The sequence below is a fragment of the Canis lupus genome, chromosome 1 (genome assembly GCF_003254725.2).
Source record: "Canis lupus dingo isolate Sandy chromosome 1, ASM325472v2, whole genome shotgun sequence".
Taxonomy (NCBI): Eukaryota; Metazoa; Chordata; class Mammalia; order Carnivora; family Canidae; genus Canis; species Canis lupus.
The window spans coordinates 87,782,241-87,802,847 of record NC_064243.1 but is presented as its reverse complement, the minus strand read 5'-3'; the positions used below and the strand labels follow the sequence as shown (position 1 = coordinate 87,802,847).

At 38.1% G+C, this 20,607-nt stretch overlaps 2 protein-coding genes across 19 annotated transcripts in view; one reads left to right on the top strand and one right to left on the bottom strand.

Moving 5' to 3' along the window:
- The window catches only part of PTAR1 (protein prenyltransferase alpha subunit repeat containing 1), a 98,192-nt gene extending 81,651 nt beyond the window's left edge, over nucleotides 1–16,541 (bottom strand). The window contains exons 1-3 of one of the 9 annotated variants that reach the window (XM_025423334.3): nucleotides 16,093–16,541; nucleotides 15,636–15,781; nucleotides 1,121–1,176 (exon numbers count right to left, since the gene is read on the bottom strand). The gene's annotated coding sequence lies outside the window, so the exon portion shown is untranslated. Of the gene's footprint in view, nucleotides 1–1,120; nucleotides 1,177–12,844; nucleotides 12,864–15,635 lie in introns of those variants that run through there. The other 8 variants (XM_025423338.3, XM_025423335.3, XM_035702283.2 and 5 more) reach the window with 8 other exon arrangements.
- CFAP95 (cilia and flagella associated protein 95) overlaps nucleotides 1–20,607 on the top strand; it is a 134,709-nt gene that overhangs the window by 28,252 nt on the left and 85,850 nt on the right. For 2 of the 10 annotated variants that reach the window (XM_035702287.2, XM_025423348.3), the window contains exons 1-2: nucleotides 17,394–17,610; nucleotides 20,348–20,538. The exons of 2 other annotated variants lie outside the window; for them this stretch is intronic. Coding sequence is in view for 3 of the 8 variants with exons in the window: in XM_049092150.1 (XP_048948107.1) it covers nucleotides 17,780–17,976 (197 nt within the window). In the remaining 5 variants the exon portion in view is untranslated. Of the gene's footprint in view, nucleotides 1–16,453; nucleotides 16,591–17,393; nucleotides 17,611–17,697; nucleotides 17,977–20,347; nucleotides 20,539–20,607 lie in introns of those variants that run through there. 6 more of the 10 variants (XR_007401172.1, XM_049092150.1, XM_025423345.3 and 3 more) reach the window with 5 other exon arrangements.

Sequence of the window (20,607 nt, the reverse complement as noted above, 5' to 3'; positions counted from 1 at the left end):
TATTGTCTGGCTTCCTAGACCATCACTGGATATAGCAGTTTGACTTCCTGCAGGTCTGATTTATAGCAGTCTGCTTTCTTGGGTTGGTTGATTTCGTGCGCAGGTTGTTGCAGTTGTAGGTCAGAGTTCTGTTTTTATATATAGTCTGATCATTGTTATTTGTATATTCAATCTCTCAGTACAACACTGAATATAATATAGGAGGCAGTACAACACAATACAGTAAACCTAAGCATGAATAGTTCTCATTCATCATTCTTGGTGCAAGCAGCCTGCTGCATCCTGATCCAAGTATATTTTTAAACTTAGTATTGCAGAGCCAAGAGAGGGTCACTTTCCCAGAAGCCTCTGGGAGCCATGCTAACAAATCCTTAGAGCAGCTATAAAGATGTTATCCTGCAATTAGAAAAATAATGTGGGCAGGAAATGGAAGGCAAATCAAAATGATGACTGGCTTTTCTCACAAAATACCTTCATGGCTATCGTGTTTTACCCACACACCTAATGCAACTGCTGTGTGAGCCTTTGAAACAGTTCTCCATTACTTTTTCATGGATTTAAGTGATTTAAGACTATGCCATCCCAATAAAACTATTCATGGTGCCATAATGGTAAGTTGGGCAACTTGCTGAGGGACTTGATGATGATATATCCTGACAGTTAAATTGCCCTTGGACAGGATGCCACATGCAGGAAATCAGAGACTCTGGAAAATGTGGAAGTACTGCTACACCCCAGCATGAGGGTTTAGATAAGGAAGCAAAAGATGCTGAAAGGTAAATAAATGAAGCATTCTCCCTTGGGTTTCATTTGAACAGGAATAGAGACTGATTATTAATGACTGAACTGATTTTTATACATACATTCCAAAACATAGTGCTTCGGTGCCTCTCAACAATGAGTAGTAAATAATAATAAGGAAACTTTTGCCATGCTGTGTTACCATTCATTTAGAAACATTTTCACTTGCATTACCAGAGGCTGTAGTGTTTAAACTTTCCCCACCCACAGCTGCCTGAGCTGTTGTGCCATTCTTATGTTTCAAGTAATTTCAAATGGGCTTAAAGAACAAACTAATTTCAATTCAGTCTAATTAAATAAGCATTTGTTGACGGCATACCTTGTTCTCAGCAGTGTCATCTCACATAATGTTAAAAGGTGACATTCCTTCCAGATCTTGAAAAACAGGGAGGTTACAAGTTAAAGAATATGTTAGAAAAGCTTCAAAAAAAAACTGCTAGAAAAATTAAAAATATAATATATAATTTTGGAGCACCCAGTGGAAAAAATTGAATAAATGCTTTTGAAGTCAATAGAAATAATAACAAAGTGTTGTCCATAGAGTAGACAGAAATGAAAGGAAAACAAGGAGTCATTGAAAAGAAAGAAAAAGGGTAACTAGACAGAAAAGTTATGACAACCAGAGAAAATGGCTTAAACTTCTTTTTTTGAAGAACAAAGATTGGGGCACCTGGGTGGTGCAGTCAGTTAAGCATCTGACTCTTGGTTTTGGCTCAGGTTGTGATCTTAGGGTCCTGGAATGGAGCCCTGCTTGAGAGTCTCTCTCCCTCTGCCCTTCCTGCTCATTTTTTTTTCTCTCTCTCTCTCAAATAAATCTTTTTTTTAAAGAAGAAAAACAAAGATTAATTATATTTTATCTCCAAATGAACAGCTTCCTAAATAATGCTAGATGGCTAAGAATAAAAACATAAGCCAAGATGCACCAGGAAAATACAAATAACCAAAGAGTATATGTTGCAATATTAATATCAAATAAGTATGATTCAAAGTCAAAAGAAGTAAAATGAAACAAAGGACATAATTTTACATTGAAAAGAGCAATCAAAATGTTCTCTATTAGCAAAATTGTAAGAACTAGGCTCACTGGACATTATAAACCAGCAGCCTTTTTTTCTGCTCTCCTCTTATGTCATTCATAAGTGGGGGCATCTGATACCATTCACCTCACCTTCTTCCCAACCCATTAGCTGCTCAGAGTTACTTTTTGTACTTCAAGATGTGGCTCATCATCTTTAGGATTTTTTTTTTAGGAATTTTTTTAATAGTACTTTTTGATAGAAGGAGAGATAAAAACTTTCACAGACAAACAAAAACTAAAGGAAGGAGTTCATGACCACTAAACCAGCCTTGCAAGAAACATTAAAGAAATATTCCTTTGCATGAAAAGAAAAGACCAAAAGTGACAAAGACAAGAAAGAAAGAGAAAATCTCCAGAAACAACAGCACAAGTAATAAAATGGCACTAAATGTATATCTGTCAATAATTGCTCTGAATGTATGCACACTACACGCTCTAATCAAAAGACAAAGGGTGTCAAAATGGATAAAAAACAAGACTCATCTATATGCTGCCTATACAAGACTGATTTTAGACCCAAAGCCACCTCCAAATTGAAAGAAGGTGAAGAAACATTTATCATACAAATTGATATCAAAAGAAAGCCAGAATAGCAATACTTTCATTAGACAAACTAGATTTTAAACCAAGAGATGAAGAAGGGCACTAAATCAAAATAAAGGGGAACTATCCAACAAGAAGATCTAGCAATTATAAGTATTTATACACCCAACATGGGAGCATGCAAATATGTAAAACAATAATAAACATAAAGGAACTCATTGATAGTAATACAATAATAGCAGGGGACTTTAACACCCCACTTACATCAATGGACAGATCATCTAAGCAGAAAATCAACAAGGAAGCAATGGCTTTGAATGACACACTGGGCCAGATAGATTCAGAACATTCCATCCTAAAGCAGTAGAATACACATTCTTTTCAAGTCACATGGGACCTTCTCCAGAATAGATACATACTAGGTCACAAATCAGGCCTCAACAAGCACAAAAAGATTGAGATCATACCATGCATATTTTTTTACCACACCTCTATGAAACTTGATGTCAACCACAATAAAAAATTTGGAAAGATCACAAATACATGGAGGTTAAACAACATTAGTGGCTACGAAACAATGAATGGGCCAACCAGGAAATCAAAGAAGAAATTTAAAAATGCATGGAAACAAATGAAAATGAAAACACAATGGTTCAAAAACCTTTGGGATGCAGAAAAAACTGTCTTATAAGGAAAGGATGAAAGGATACCACAATACAGGCCTCAAGAAGCAAGAAAAGTCTCAAACAACCTAACCTCACACTTAAAGGAGCTAGAAAAAGAACAACAAGTGAAGCCTAAAGCCAGCAGAAGAAGGGAAATGATAAAGATTAGAGAAGAAATAAATGATATAGAAACTAAAAACAATAGACTAGGGATGCCTGGGTGGCTCAACAGTTGAGCATCTGCCTTTGGCTCAGGATGTGATCGCAGGTTCAGGGATGAGTCCCACATTGGGCTCCCTGAGAGGAGCCTGCTTATTCCTCTAAGTCTCTGCCTCTTTCTCTGTGTCTCTCATGAATATATAAATAAATATATATAAATAACATCCTTAATTAAAAACAAACAAAAAACACAATAGACTAGATCAATGAAACCAGGAGATGGTTCTTTGAAAAAATTAATAAAGTTGCTAAAATCCTAGCCAGACATCACAAAGAAAAGAAAAAGGACCCAAAGAAATAAAATCACAAATGAGAGAAGAGAAATCACCACCACCACCACCACCACCACCACAGAAATATAAACAATTAGAATATTATGAAAAACTGTATGCCAACGAATTGGACAACCTGGAAGAAATGGATAAACTCCTAAACAATATACACTACCAAAACTGAAATAGAAAACTTGAACAGACTGATAATCAGCAAAGAAATTGAATCAGTTATTGAAAATCTCCCAAAAAACAAAAGTCCAGGGTCAGATGGCTTCACAGGTGAGTTCTACCATACATTTAAAAAAGAGTTAATACCTATTCTTTCCAAAGTATTCCAAAAGATAAAAATGGAAGAAAAACTTCCAAATCCATTCTATGATTCCAGCATTACCCTGATACCAAAACTAGATAAAGACTCATTTAAAAAGAAAACTGCAGGCCAATATCGCTGATGAACATGGGATATTGTTAATTGTTCTCAATAAAATACTAGCAAACTGAATCCAACACTACATTAAAAGAATCATTCACCACAATCAAGTAGGATTTATTCCTGGGCTGCAAACGTAGTTCAATATTCACAAATCAATTGACATGATACACCACATTAATAAAAGAAAGGATAAGAACCATATGATTCTTTCAATAGATGCAGAAAAAGCATTTGACAAAGTACAACACCCATTCATGGTAAAAACTCTCAACAAAGTAAGCCAAAACTAATATCATCCTCAATGAGGAAAAACAGAGCTTTTCCTCTATGGTCAGTAACAAGACAGGAGTGTCCACTCTCACCACTGTTATTTAACATGGTACAAGAAGTCCCAGCCACAGCAATCAGATACACAAAGAAATAAAAGGCCTTCAAATCAGTAAGGAAGAAGTCAAACTTTGACTATTTGCAGAAGACACGATACTCTATACAGAAGACCTGAAAGACTCCACTAAAAAAAATGCTAGATCTGATACATGAATTCAGGAAAGTTGCAGGATACAAAATCTACATACAGAAATCTGTTGTATTTCTATACACTAAAAATGAAACAGCAGGGAAATGAAGGAATTAACCTCATTTACAATTGCACCAAACCCCCTAAGATACTTAGGAATAAACCTAAACAGAGACGTAAAAGATCTGTACTTTGAGGGACACCTGGGTGGCTCAGTGATTGAGCATCTGCCTTTGGCTCAGGTGTGATCCTGGGGTCCTGGGATTGATTCCTGCATCGGGCTCCCTGTGGGGAGACTGCTTCTCCCTCTGCCTATGTCTCTGCCTCTCTCTCGTGTCTCTCATGAATAAATAAATAAATCTTTAAAAAAATGTCTTAAAAAATCTGTATTTTGAAAACAACAAAACACTGGTGAAAGAAATTGAAGATGACACAAAGAAACGGAAAGACATCCCATGCTCATGGATTGGGAAAAACAAATATTGCTAAAATGCCTATATTCCCAAAGCAATCTACACATTTAATGAAATCCCTATCAAAATTAGGTGGATGGGGGGATGCATTAAATAGGTCATGGGGATTAAGGAGGGCACTTGTGATGAGCACTGGGTGTTGTATGTTGAATCACTAAATTCTACACCTGAAATATAACACCGCACTGTATGTTAACTTACTGGAACTTAAATAAAAACTTGAAAACTTAAAAATAAATAAAATAAAACTAATACTTTCTGAAATATCACTTATTTTAGTTTTCTGTTGCTACATTACAAATTACCACAAATTTAATGGCTTAAAACAGCACTTATTAGCTCACAGTTCTATAGGTCAGAAATGGGGCAGGCTTCATTGGGTTCTCTAATTAGAATATCACAAGGGTAAGATCAAGGTATCAGCTGGACTGGGCGCTTATCTGAAATCTCTAGGGAAGAAATCACTTCAAAGCTCATTCTGGTTGTCGGCAGAGTTCATTTCCCTGCAATTGTAGAACTGCTAGCTATCAGCTGCATGCAACTCTTAGAGCTCCTAGAGGCCACTCTCCCTTCATGTGGCCATCCATCTTCAAAACTAGCAGCAGACCTGGTATCCTTCTGGGTTTGTTTTGTTTTGTTTTTTCACATTTTATGTTTTTGTTTTAATTCCAGTTAGTTAACATACAGTGTTATATTAGTTTAAAGACTCCTTCTGTTTTAGATCTTTCTTTCTCTTCTGTCATCAGACAGAAAACTCTGCTTTCAGAGGAGCTCATGTGATTAGATTAGGTCCACCCAGAGAATTTCCCTTTTGATTCACTAAAAGTCAACTGACTAGTACTCCCAATTGTATCTGCAAACTCTCATTTGTCATGTAACACGATCATAGGTGTAATAGTGCATTCATCATATTCATACTCCCTCATATTAGGGCAGGAAATCTTGGAGGGCAAGGATTTATGATTCTGCCTACCGCATTGCTCGTAGCTTCTCTTCACTTACTGCCACGTGAATTCTTTTTTTTTTTTTTTAAGATTTTATTTATTTATTCATGAGAGACACAGGCAGAGGAGAAGCAGGCTCCATGCAGAGAGCCCAACATGGGACTCAATCCCAGGTCTCCAGGATCACGCCCTGGGCTGAAGGACTGAGCCACCTGGGCTGCCCCTGCCACGTGAATTCTAAAGGCTCAGCAGGCTTTACTACTATTTTGGAGTCTCTTAATTTTACCAAAATTTGAATTTTTATTTTCCACATAATTTTGGCTCTCAGATTTCCGTGGTGAGAAGAGGAAAGTGCTGACTAATGTATCCATGTTCGTGTTAAAAGTTTCTCTGATTATTTTTGATGGTGATTTGTCCCTTGATCAGGTTGTTTTATGATGCCAAGATTTGTTTCTTTGGAATTTCTATTCAGATTATCTAACATGCTGCATCTAATAATTCAAGCATTTGAATTGGAGTGGGAGCGGTTGGTAGTGGGAGGCCTAAATCTATTCATTGTTGTTTTTGCTCAGCTTATTTCCTTCTGTGTTAACCAATAGCATCTTGTGAGCTCATATTTGTTGAATTTATCTGGGGGAATCCTGAGAGTGTAAATTGGGGATACTTGCTTTGGAGAGGATTAGTATTCTTTTTTTTTTTTTTTTAAGATTTCATTTATTTATTTGAGAGAGAGAGAGAGAACTAGTTGGGGAAGGAGCAGAGGGAGAGGGAGAAGCAGGCTCCCCACTCAGCAGGGAACTTAATGTCGGACTGGACCCAGAGCTCAAATCCCAGGATCCCCGGGGTTATGACCTGAGCCAAAGGCAGATGTCCAACCAACTGAACCATCCAGACACCCCAGAGGAGTTGTATTTTCATAGGCCCCCTCAATTGTTCAAAGGCTCCAGCCTTAATGCAGGAGGCTTAATAAAGAGCTTTCCAACCTTGCCAGAGATCCAAAGTTTAGTTACTAGTTTGTAGTTCTGATCCTAGTATTAGCCTCAGGGCATACATAGAAAATATATATATATTTGTTTCTTTCTCCCTGATCTTGTTTAAGTTCATCTGTTTCCTTTCTTCCTCCTTTACCTCTCTTCCTTCCTGTCTCTTATACTTTCTTACTTCCTTTCTCCCATGCTTAGCTTGTGCTAGTAAATGCAAAGAATCATATGTATGAGACACAGTGTCCTACTTTATTTGGCATTGGTCTGAGTAAAACATTGTACTCTTTTCTGAGAATCACTTTTTAAGGGGATCACAAAGTGAGGCATATCCAGAGGTTCAGCCAAAATAATTATGAAAAATATGTAAGTTTGTTTGCTTTGTTTACCTGGGAAAAGAAAAGACCTGTTAACTCTCTTCAGATATCTGAAAGAATCTTTCACAAGAGAAAAATAAAGCTTATCTTTTATCTTCCAGAAGCAGAACCAACAAGTGCATCTAGCAAGAAGGTTCATGTTAGCTCAACATAAGATGGATCTTATGATTATACTTGTATGAAATGGAATGGGGCTGCCTTTGTGATTGTGTGCTCTCTCCTCTGGGCTAATGTGGTGGTAGGATAAGTCTACTTAGAGTATTTTATAGGCCAGAAGTACACTTCTCCTTTGGCTAAGATGCTATACCAAATAACCTTCACTGTCCCAGTGAACTCAGATTCTAGGTTTGTTTATTCTGTGACTCTTAAAATTTAGATAGAAAGTAAGAAATTGGGCAGCCTGGGTGGCTCAGTGGTTTGGTGCCTGCCTTTGGCCCAGGGCACGATCCTAGAGTCCCGGGATAGAGTCCCGTGTGGGGCTCCCAGCATGGAGCCTGCTTCTCCCTCTGCCTGTGTCTCTGCCTCTCTCTCTCTCTCTCTCTATGTCTATCATGAATAAATAAATAAATAAATAAATAAATAAATAAACAAATAAATAAATCTTTAAAAAAAAAGAAAGCAAGAAATTATAGCCATCTGGAAAATAAAAAACACTTATGCCACATTCTGACTATAATGGAAGGAAATTTTGTGTCACAGTATTGAAGAAACTTTTCCAATTGGTAAATCAGAGTAATCATTAATATTTTTTATTTCCAAAATAGTCCTCCTTGTAATGTGCCAAGAAAAAAAGGCAATTAATTTTTACACAAAATTTTCTCCTCATGTATATCCACACTGGGAGAAAATATGATGCATTTTTCAGTAATAGTAAGGTTCAGTCAGAAATAGAAATTTAGTTCTTCTTAAACTAAATAGAATAGACCCTGGTAAATGAGAAGAGATGACACAGCATAAGCTATATAGTTACATTTAAAGTACATTTCAGAGTAGTTTCCTTTAATATTAAAATTGTAATTCATGGTAGAAATGGATACGGGGGAGGGGGAGCCAGGGTGGCTCAGTGTATTAAGTGTCTGCCTTTGGCTCAGATCTCCTGAGATTGAGCCCCACATTGGGCTCTCTGTTCAACGGAGAGACTGCTTCTCTCTCTGCTCCCCACTGCCCACACTCATGCACTAGCTCTCTCTCTCAAATAAATAAATAAAAGCTTAAAAAAAAAACAACAACACACCTTTAAAAAAATAGATGCAGGCTTTTTGAATATTTTTTGTAAAGGATGTTGAGATCTTGGTATTTTTGTTCTTAGAATTTTATATGAACATAAAATCGCAATTGTTCTGAAATCATCACTTTAGGGAAGACAACACATTTAACCTTTCACAGTGGAATAAAAGCTTATGTTGGAATGTCTTAGATATTCAGATACCCTTTTCATTCTCTGGATTCTAGAGTGATAAGAAAAATCTGATGAAGAAAGACTCGAGTCCTCTAGTTCTATTAGGGACGGTGAACACCACAGGGAGATGGGATTATTCCGAAAAAGGAAAATCAATCCATACACAGAGAGGATGAGAGCAAAAAAAAGGCAAAATGTGAGCCAGATGTTCTTCAGGACAAAAATGAAGTTTGATCCCAAGTGACAGGCAAAGGAATGAGAGACCCAAAGTATTTGACTATATTTTATGAAAGTTTTAGTAGTATGGAATTGTATAATTTCAGAGGAAATTAACAAGGAGAGAATTTTAGAAACCTACTGCTAACTCAACATTCAAGAACTTAATGCCTTAGGTTGAAAAGTCATGATATACCCAGAGGAGACAAAATTTACAGAAGTAAAGGCTAGCTGAGGACATAATCCTGTAGTCCTATTAGGCCCCAGGCTCCTACAAATGGAAGAATTTATATACATATGTCGTGTCTGTTGTAGAATTAGAATGAGAACCTTTCTTGGAGCCTAAAGATAAGAACATAAGACTGGCTTTGCCTCTAGATGTATGATTCAGTTTACTCATTTTAGAAATAGAAATGCCAGTCTTCACCCCACATTATTTTTGCAAGGGCCAAGTAAGAGAGTATATGTAAAAATATTTTATAAAGTGATATATGGATCAGATGTCTTATTATTAATGTCTACAGTGGGTATCTGTTGTTTTTGCCCATCAAGCATGCTAATCACAATCTGTTTTTCCCTTTAGTCTAATCCCATACTAATTTGTCTAGATTAGTCTGAAAGGGAAACCTCCCCTTGGAGGGGAGATCATGACACAGATCAAGCTGGGGAATGTACTGCATCGACCCCAGGCCTTGCCCTAGAAATTTTTTTCAGAACAGTCATAGTCAGGCCAGGCCAATCAGTGTCCAGGACTTTTACTGGAGCTAGAAGAAAGAGGAACATTTTATATTATGAGAGAATGAGGAAGCAATGTAAGTTGGTAGCCATCTGAGGAGACCTTGCCTGAGAATAAACTAACTCAAGAAGGAAAACAAAAACAGGAAATAGTGAATTAGCATCCTGAGACATTATCAACTCCTGGGATTCAGATATGCTTGAAGCCAGAATTACTCCTGGAATTGCCAGTTATATGAGTCCATAAATTCTTATTTCTATCCTAACTAGTTGGATTTGACTTTCTGTCATTTGTCATCAAAACTGTACTATTTGAGTCACTGTGATTAGGGAAGCCTTAACTAGAAATTATTAGTTTTACTTGGAAAATCTCTATACCTAATGTATACTAAAGCAATTACAGTTGCCCCTTAAACAATGGAGAGGTTGGGATTAGACTTCCATGATTGGCTCTGTCATGGGTCTTGTGAAGTCATGCACAACATTTGGACAGTTCTCTACAGCAGGAAATTATTGTTTAGGACTTGATGGCTTTTTTTTTTTAACAATGGCACCTTCAGTGATGTAATCTTTCTAGACTTCTTGATGTCTTTGATATTGGAGTTCTCCTTCATAGCACTGAAAGTCATTCCCATAGAGTACTATGTATACTGAGCCTTAAAAGTCCTTAGGACACCCTGATTTATGGTGATCAGAGACACTGCATTTGGGGGCAGGTAGACCACTTTGATACTATCAGTGTTGGACTCATGGGAATCTGGGTGGCCGAGGCATCATCCAATACTAAAAGAATATATTTCCTGACTTTAGGGACAAAGCGTCACAATGAAACCAGCCCAGAAAAAAAGGGTTCATGTTGTCCAGGCCTTCTTGTTGTACACCCAAAAGACCGAAAGCTGGTGTTTATCTTTTCTCTTCAAGGCTCAGGGGTTAGCAGCTTTATGGATGAGGGCAGTCCTGATCATAAACCAGACTGCATTTACACAAAAGAGTAGAGTTAGCCTATTCTTTCTGCCTTAAATCTTGGTGTTAGCTTTTCTTCCTTACTAATACATTTTTTTAAAAGATGTTATTTGAGAGAGAGAGAGAGAGAGAGCAGGAGCGGAGGGGAGGGGCAGAGGAAGAATCAGAAATCAGCTCCCCACTGAACAGGGACCCCCCCACCCCCCGCCGCCATAGGGCTCTCTAACTCAGGACCCCAGGATCATGACCTGAGCCGAAGGCAGATGCTTAACCAACTGAGCCACCCAGCTGCCCCCCCTTACTAATACATTTTTATGGTATTTTTTCCCTCCAGAATAGGGCCCTTTCTTTTCTGCATTAACAATCTGTTCAGGCAGATATCCTTTCTCCTCAATGATTTTCTTAATGGCATCTAGGAATTTGCTGCCTCTTGGTTGGTAAAAGCTGCCCCTCCTGGTGTCTTGATATTTATTAATGCCAAGCCTTTTTTTCCTAAAGATTTTATTTTTTAAGTGATCTCTACACCCAGTGTGGGGCTTGAACTTACAAACTTGAAACCAAGAGTCCCATGTTCCACCTACCGAGCCAGCCAGACACCCTTAAAGCCAAACCTTCTTAAAATTATCAAACCATCCTTTGCTGGCATTAAATTCTCCGGCTTTAGATCCTTCACCTTCCTTTTGCCCTAGTTGTCATATAATGACTTTGCTTTTTCATGAATCGTATTAGAGTCAGTAAGGATGACTTCTTAAAGCAATCCTGCACCCACATGAAAACTGTATTTTCAACATGATATAAAAAGGTATTTCACAGAAAGTGCAGGGTTTTCATGCCTGCTGGCAAAGCTGCTGTAACAGCTTTACAAATATCCTTTTTTTTTTTTTTTTTTAACAATTGTCCTTATGCTGGACTCAATTATCTTGAAATGGTGGGCAATTGCAGCTGCAGACCTCAATCTATGGCACATATCAAGCAAACCATCTTTCTCTTGTAACGTCATGACTTCCTGGGATTCTTGGGAGCACTTCCAGAATCACCACTGGCACTTTTTATAGGTCTCATGGTGTTATTCAAGGTTTATGATGTTGCACTAAACATGATGAAAAATGTGTGAGAACCACGAGAGATTGCTTTTTACTGTGACGCGCAATTTACTGGAGAGCCAAACTGCTCAAGTGGAGATGATTAGCATCACAGGGCATTTCAAGAGGATGCTGACAACACTTGAGCTCCCTGCGGTAGCAATAGGAGGTGGCTACCAAATTGTTACCATAGTACAGTATGTACTACAGTTAATTTTCTGCAGTTATGACTTAATATAGCATTTTTACATTTGTTTACTTTCTCTTAACTGCAAATGGTGCCATATATGGTCTGTAAGTGTGTGCATAAACTTTGTAAATTTTAGCTTTTCCTAAACAGATTTATGTATGTTCCATGGTAGTAAATGATAAAAGAAACCAGTGTCTACATATATATATCTTAAGCATTCATGTTATACCTACTGTTTTCTTAATTATTTTTTTATATTTCTAGGTTACACAGAAATATACAGAATATATATACAGAATATACAGAATATATACACAGAAATATACAGAATATATACACAGAAATATACAGAATATATTTCTAGGTTTATATTTCTAGGTCACAAATCTCCAAAAACTTTTCCAATATATTAATTGAAATATTAATTGAAAAAATTCCTCCCATAAGTGGACATGTGCAGTTCAAACCTGAGTTGTTTAAGGGTCGACTATACTAATTGGTCATAGAATAGGTGATAAAAATGGAGAAATGATTGTTTGGTCTTGAAAATCCTTACTCTGAGTCTGATTCCTTTATTATTATTTTTTGATGTTATCGTGCTTACTTTTAGTCCTGCCCTGGCCTTTTAGAAAATGATTCTTCTCCTGAAATAGACTGAAAGCCTCTGTAGTTTAAAGCAACCTAAACATGATGCTGTAGAAAGAGATTTAATTAACAGATGAAATGGCACCACAAATCTGACATATGTCAGCTGAACATAAAGAAACTCAAGATCATGCAAAATTCAGAAATCCTTCAAGGTTCAGAAAGTTCTCCAGCCTCTTCCCTGAGCTCCCAACCTCTGCCCTAGACTGGTGACATGCATTATCGGCTGTGTGTTTGGTGTACTCAACAACCAGAAACCTCCTGCACATACCTGATTCTATAGGGGAAGCCTTTCAGTGGGTTTCTTACCAGCCTGCTCACCATGCAGCTGGGGGTGAGCCTTGTGGGGACGTTAGAAAATGTGCACCACCACCAGGAGCCAAAGAAGTCTAAATCCAGTTTCTTTTCTCTGAGCTTCTTCCTGGGAGGATGTTCCTTTATGCAGATTAAAGAGCATGAGGAACATAGAAAGCCACAATAATAATGAACTTAATTTCAAGTACCACTCCTTTCCTAAGAATGGTTAACTGGTAGCTACATGGTCTCATTCTTGTTGCTCATAAACAGTAAAGGCACCAAGAAACCAAAGCAGCACAGGGGGAAAAAGGAAGAAACCAAGGGTTTAGATCATTTGTGAAAATGATATTCAGTCTTTGAATAATTAAATATATCTAATCTGTAGAATGTTAAAGAAATCCCTAATCTACATTTATGTTAGAGCATGTCATTACTAATCCAACACATTAAAATTTCATCGTAATTGTTACGGACAATTCTGCCAAAGAATCTCACCTATAGGCTATCAAAATAAGGGAAATGCTGAATTATAGACTACTATACTTTGAATATTTAATAAATTAATCCTCCATGCTGATAGTAGGAATTCTAGAAATCATGCCTGTTGCATGATAGCACTAGTTAACATACTAATTAATAATAATTGCTTGAGAGCAAGTCAATGCCTAATAGGTTTATGACCCAAATTAGAATACAGAGAAATCAAACTTGAGGTTAAATTCGTTCTAAAAAAAGACCATTGGTAGTTATGAATACTCAAAGGAAAGGAAAGAAGATTAGAGCTTTGGCCAGAGCTGACTTTTTTTGAGAGTTCCTGTGTCATTAAACAGGAGCTTACTCATAAATTTTAGCACTGGTATCTGAATCTTATTATTTTTCTTTCATATTCTTCACATAACTGAATTGTACCAGATTCTCTTGGGTGCTCAACAATGGATTCTGACTCTGAAATCCATACCATTTCTCAAAGGAGGAAGAAGACAAAGAGGAAGAAAGAGGGAGAGGGAAGGAGGAGAGAAAGAAAGGGAAGGAAGAAGAAGAAAAAGAGTACAGCACAGAAAAGGAAGGGATAAATGGAGGAAATGTGGGAAAAGGAAAGAAGAAAGGAGAGGGAGGAGGAAAAGATGGAAGCAGGGGCATGGAGGGAGATCAGACATCTCATTCATCTTGACACAGGAGGTGGACTCAAACTTTTGTATAAAATATTCTCTTTGGGCAGCCCAGGTGGCTCAACGGTTTAGCGCCTCCTTCAGCCCAGGGCATGATCCTGGAGACCCTGGATCAAGTCCCACATCGGGCTCCCTACATGGAGCCTGCTTCTGCCTGTGTCTCTGCCTCTCTCTCTCTCTCTGTGTGTGTCTCTCATGAATAAATAAAATCTTAAAAAAAAATTCTCAAGTGAACCCCTAAATGTATATATAGTGGGTGACAGGAGTTCCCTATTCCTAGAAAATTAAAAAAATACTATGCAATCAAACTTTGATCAGGACAGAAATACTTAAACTCCTGAGTATTATATAATTTAAATACAAATCTTTAATAGATTTAAATGTTTCAAAATGGAGCCTAGCACAACTTAATTTTCTTACAGAATTAAATTTTTGTTTTCTCAGATTAATTGCATGACATTTGGTAGACGAAAGTTTAATGCTGGGTGGAGAACATGCTGATAGTGACTTTGGAAGGTTCTAGGCAGGTGCTTTTCTGGAGTTGAGCAAATGACTTTTAAGACAGGAAGAGAAAGAAAGGAGATGCTGAAGAGGTTTGATTCTATGGCCATCTACATTTGGCTAGTTTACATCTGTTTTAGGTTTGCTGTTCTGGTCAGGTCTTCTTGGCAACTTCTTCAGTAATCTGATAAAACTGATAAATATATTAGAGTAGACTCACATGACAGGGATTCCCACTTCCTGAGTTGGTCTGCCTGCACTTTCCTACAGAAAAGTCCCACTTCAACCCCTTGAACTATAATTTTCTTACCCCAAGGATATTATGGGGAAAAGAGATTAATATAAATAGAAGGCATTGCTTTAATCCCTACACTTCATTGGTTTGATGAAGTTTGAGGAAAACAGGAATAACTCAAGTGTATTGAGGATCAGTGACTTCACATTTAAAAAGCATAAGTTTATTAATGATCTTGAAGAGAAAAGATTCCCTAGCAATACAAAACCATAATTATCACTGGTAACAGATCTAAATATCTTGCCAGTGTTTTTCTGATTCAGACTGTTAAATTTCATATTAAGATGTAATAAAAAGATATTCATCCAAAAGAATTTGTAAACCGACAAAGCTTGAAAAACAGAGCCAACTTAGGAAACTCTATACAAACAAGAAGCACATTTTAGGGTACTTTTCCCAAGTGATAAGGACAAAGTTAGGATGTAATGATAGCAGTAGTAGTTGAAATTTAATCGAGGGCTAAGGCATTAGGCACTGCTCCACTTGCTTTCAGTTCTCACAAAACCCTTCTATTCTCTTACTATTTCATTGATAAGGAATCAGCAATGCAAAAATTCCACAGAATGCAGTGGTGTATACAAAGAGAATGGAATGAATCTGAACTTGAGGGTATCAGAAAGTCGATCTCATATATCCCAACACAGGAGGTTGAAAATGTTTAGTAGACACAGAAAACAATGAAGCTGGTAAAGTTGGTATAAAGGGGGAAAGAGTATAACAAAAAAGCATATCCATAGACTAAACTACACTATCAGCTTGGTTTAAGGAACTCTAAAATAATATGCTTTGTTTTTATAACAAATAGCAAGTAATAATTTGCTTTGTTTTCTTAACTTACTGCTACTTGGTGTGCTGAAATGCTTTTAAATCTCAGTAGTATCCATGTACCGCAGAAAGGGCTTGGCTCTGGGCAGCTTCTGTCTCTGAGTCAAATTGGATGCAGAAACCTTACATCTGAGTCACAAATATATTATGTGGCCATCACTTTAAATATAAGCAAAATAAAATAAAGTATAAGAAAAATAAAATTAGAAATAACAGATGAGAGTAATGATGGCAATATTTTTGAAGTGACAGCAATATGCTTTGCTTTGGGCAGAATTGAGCTTAACTTGGATCTTATTTAGCCTTTTGAAATTAATTTCTATTTTTATTTTTCATTTCTTCAAGAAGAAAAAGTCTAAAATCGTACTCAGTACTGTACTAGCACTTTGCTGGGGACAGTGGACTATTTATTTTATTTTATATAACATGGCTTAACTGTGGCTGTCAGTAAAGTAGGGGCCTTAGCATACCACAGACGCTCACACTGGCTACCACAGGTCACAAAGAAGCACTTAGTAGTTGTGTGTAATCAAATTTGTGAAAACTGATCCAGAAGAGTACTTCATTATTTATAGGAGTGCTATAATAAATCTTCTGCAAACTATAGAAGCCATTTGTAACATGAAATGTTTCTTAATTTGTGTTTTTAAGTTTGAGTTTTTGCGTACATGTGGTCTTCATAAAGTAAGACACTTCCGGAATTTACGGCAGTCCAGGTAAATGTAAAGTACTCAAATGTAATATTCATTTGTTCGTTCAGCACTTGGAAATGATGCCACGTACTAAGCCAGGTCAGAGGAATGGCTATGATGAAGTCCACTAATGCCCTCAGTTGGGTGATCATCAACTCAGTTGGGAAGGAGAATTCTGATGCGTTAAGTATTCCTCTCTTGGAAAGTCAAAGATGAAATAACCGCCTTCCTTCTACAAGGCAGCTATCCAATCATTTCTTGAAGGCAGTGCCAGAGGTAATCTTTTTGAAATCTCCTTGTCGCATATTAAACAACAACATAATTATGTGATGAATTGGTGTTGTCATAAAATGTCAAATGTGAAAATGAGAACCCGCAGGTCTCCGGTTGCTGAATGCCCTGGAGCCTTGAGCTGTACCTGGAGGTTGGGTCTTTCAGTGTTACAGTCTGAAGGCACCTCAGATTCTTCTATCTATCTTGCCCCCTCCTCGGTCCCATCCTCTACTTTGTTTTTTTCAGGAAGAAACTCGTGTTCACAAAGGTTAAGAAAGTAGCGGAAACCAGAACCAGTAAGGGCTTCTTCATCCCCAGGTTTTTTGGCTCATTTGCTGAAAGATTCTGTTCCTCCTCATCAGAAAATCTACATTTGGGGTTGGAAGGATCTTCTCTTGCTCCCTTTTGGTTAAATGTATATGCTTGTATGTAGAAGGTGTGGTGGCAACAGATGATGGAAGGTAAAAAGAACTTCTGCAAGGACAGCGGGGGCAGACCTGCTGTGGGCTCTGGTCCCCTTAGCCCTTAACTGACCCGCCGGTCCCCCTTAATTCCGCCGGCCCCTGGGAGGATGAGGCTGGTGGGCGGGCGAAGAAGTACAGATGCCAGGAGGCCGAGGACGTCCCTCCCAACCTCTCTGTAGGCGGGTCGGTCTCCTCGTTGCATTCTGGGAAGTGTAGTTTCCAATTTGTCTTGGAAACCCGGGCAGCTAGGTTTGAGGGATCCGCCCCTCTGCTGGCCCCGCCCCCTCCATTGACCCCGCCCCAGGTTGCTCAGGAGATGAGAGACGCCGAATCCTGGTGAGTGTTGGCGTGGGGAGCAGAACAGGTTCAGAAAGAAATCCTCCGAGGTCTGAATGTGGCCGGCCTCGATGGAGGGTTTTGACAGCTCCTGCCCAGACTGGTGCAGCAGTAGGCAACACTGGTTTGAACTCGGACCCACGGACTTGCTGGAGCGCAAGGGCTCCCTCAGCCTCCGCTCCCATCACAAGAAGTACTCGAAACCCGTGTTGGTGTATTCTTGGTGAGCGAGCTCTTTGCAGTTCCCGGCTGCTGGGGGAAGGAATGGGGGAGGAGAGGAAAGGAGAGTAATAGGGAGTAAGGTGGAGAGGATGGAATAAACAGAGAAGACAGTGAAAGGAGAGGAAGAGAAGAGTGGAGAAAGGAAAAAGGAAGAGGTGAGAAAGAAAAAGATGAGACAAGTGAGAGAACTGGGAGAGGAGACAAGGGAGAAAAAAAAAGGGAAAGATCTTCAAAGGAGAGATAAAGAGGGTGGGAGTGAGGAAGAGCTAGGAAAGCCTCCAAGAGCAGCGCCCCAGATGCACTGCGACCTGCTACAGCCAGCTACCTGTCCACCAGCGGTCATAGAGCACCCACATGAAGGATGGAGGTGAGAGTGTTTGCAGAGGCCTGGAAACCACATTTCTGAGATAACTCATAAAAGGAAGAGTCCATTAGGGAACAGCAGGAGGGAGATGAGTTAATTTGTCTAAATCCTCCTTGATCCCATTCATTTATGTAATATATGTGAACCCTACAGTTTCTGTCTTGCAAACTTTCTACAGCCTACCCACTTTCCTACAAGCCCCCTCCCCCTACTTTTACTTCTCATCTCTGAAACTGACTCTGTGCCTATTTTGAACTCAAAATGAGAGGCTAGATAGATTGGGAAGTAGAAAATCCTCTTTTATCCTCATACAGGGGTTACCTCATAGACCTCAAGCAAAACACTTAGCTTTTCCATGACTTTGTTACTCTATAAAGATGTAGGTCATAATATAAATTGCTATTAGAAATTACTGTTGAAGACAAAGACCTTTTTCAAGTGGGCAGTGTTTCTGCTCTCTTCTGCTCTACCATGACTTTTGGACATCGTGGACGTCAATAACAAGATCACAGAAGAACATGCATGAGAAGGAGATAAGGAATTTGGTGGGGGAGAAGTGTGGTCTAACACAGAAAGTTATTCTGGTCATTGATGAAAATGTAGAGAGTTCTTATGGTGTCGGTTTTAGAAAGAACGTTTGGGAACAGGAGGAAATAAATTCGATTCAACAAACATTCATGTGTCATGCACTTTGCTATGTGTTGGAGACACAGAGACAGATAAAGTGGACTCAATGAATTAATTTATCCAAAGCATTTAACAGCATGTCTGGACATAGTACACAGTCAATAATGTATGGTGGCTAATATTAATTTTTTAGGATAATATAATGGTTAAACATTTAGACTCTAGGTTTGAATATCAATTCTGCAGCATGTGATATGGCAAGTCACATAACTGCTCTAGGCTTCTGTTTCTGCAACTGTAAAATGGAGATGATAGGATTATCGTAAGATTAAACACGGCATTGTATGTGAAGCCTGGCACATAGTAAGCACAATAAAGGTTATGCACATGTATTAGGACATGGTCATGGACCTCAAGAAATTTCATAGATCTGTAAAGGAGAATGCCAGTAAATTCAGTGTAATTTGATTTGTGCAAAACAGAGATGAGTATAAGAAGCAAAGGTAGCATCAAGAGGAGGTTTGTGTATGTGTATGGTTTCCTGAGCAGGGTTTAGGAGGAAGAATAGGAGCTCCATAGATGAACAAAAGAGAACATTTCCCTCATAGGGAAGTGCAATGGCATAGTAAGAAGCAAACTCATAGGGAAATAGAAATAGTTCTCTAGAGTCTGTGATTATAGTTGATCCTCATTATTTGCAGATTCTGTATTTGTGAATTTGCCTACTTGCTAAAATGTATTTATAACCCCAAATCAATACTCAGGCAATTTGATGGTCATTTATGGATACGTGCAGAGAGGCAAAGTTTTTTAGTCACTCCTCACCCTCACACCTCCCTCAACACTCCCAGTTGAGATCAGATGAAGTGACAACTCTGCCTTCTTATTTCAGCTCTCATACTGTAAACAAGTGTTCCCCCCCATGATCTATTTAGCATTTTTATTCTTTTTGCTGGTGATTTCATTGTTAATATAGCCCTTATACTGCTGAAGTGCTATCTAGTGTTCTGCACAAGAAGGCTGTGATGTGCCTTGTGGAGAAAATATGTGTCACACAAGCTTCATTCAGTAGTTACGAGTTACAGTGCTGTTGGCTGTGACTTCAATGTGAATGAATCAGCAGAAGATATTAAATAACATATTTAAACAGAAACATACATAAAACCGTGCTATATATTGATTGGTTGATGAAAATGTGAACAGAAGCTACAGGAACCTACTCTTTTATTTCTCCTAGGAGCAATGGTTCAGTATTTACTAGTTTTTTGTGACAATTTTATAGGACATAACAACCTAAACAATGAGAAATACTTGTATTTCTTTGAGCGGGCTGTACCGTTGACATCCTTGCTTCCCTTCCATATCCAACCAGTCACCAAGATCTGTCTTTAAAAAAAAAAAAAAAAAAAACTACATGAAGTTCAATTATATACATTTCCAAATGAATAATCTGGTCAACTATTTTGTTTTTATGTATTCTGGTCATAATTGTTTGTTTTCTATTGACTTGTTATATATTAAAACTCTTACTAAATTTTAATCTTTTATGAGCGATTTTTATTTAATTGATGAATACTTACTATGACATACCATTCGAGTGGCCTCTCAACTGAGTGTTTTGATCAATTAAGTGACTGTACCTCTAGGTTTGCGAAGTAGAATATGTAACTGGGAAAAATTCTGATTTAACCTCTGCTTATAGAGTTTAAACATTTGTATGATTTCTGTGTTTCTCTTTATGTTGCAGGTAATACAAGTCTGTCTGACTTCACATAATAAAACAGTTGTATATACAAGAGACCTGATAAAGTGATATGCCCAGAATGGTTGTTAAAAGTATCTCTGGCTCATTACTAGACATTGCCTAGCCACCATATCTTCCTTGCAGCTGGAGTGATAGACACAGCCATATCACCTGCATCACACTGACGCTTTTGAGTGAGAGAGGACTTTTCTAGAAATTATTTTTCTCTGTTCATTCCTATAGCATTTATGGAGCTATGTTAT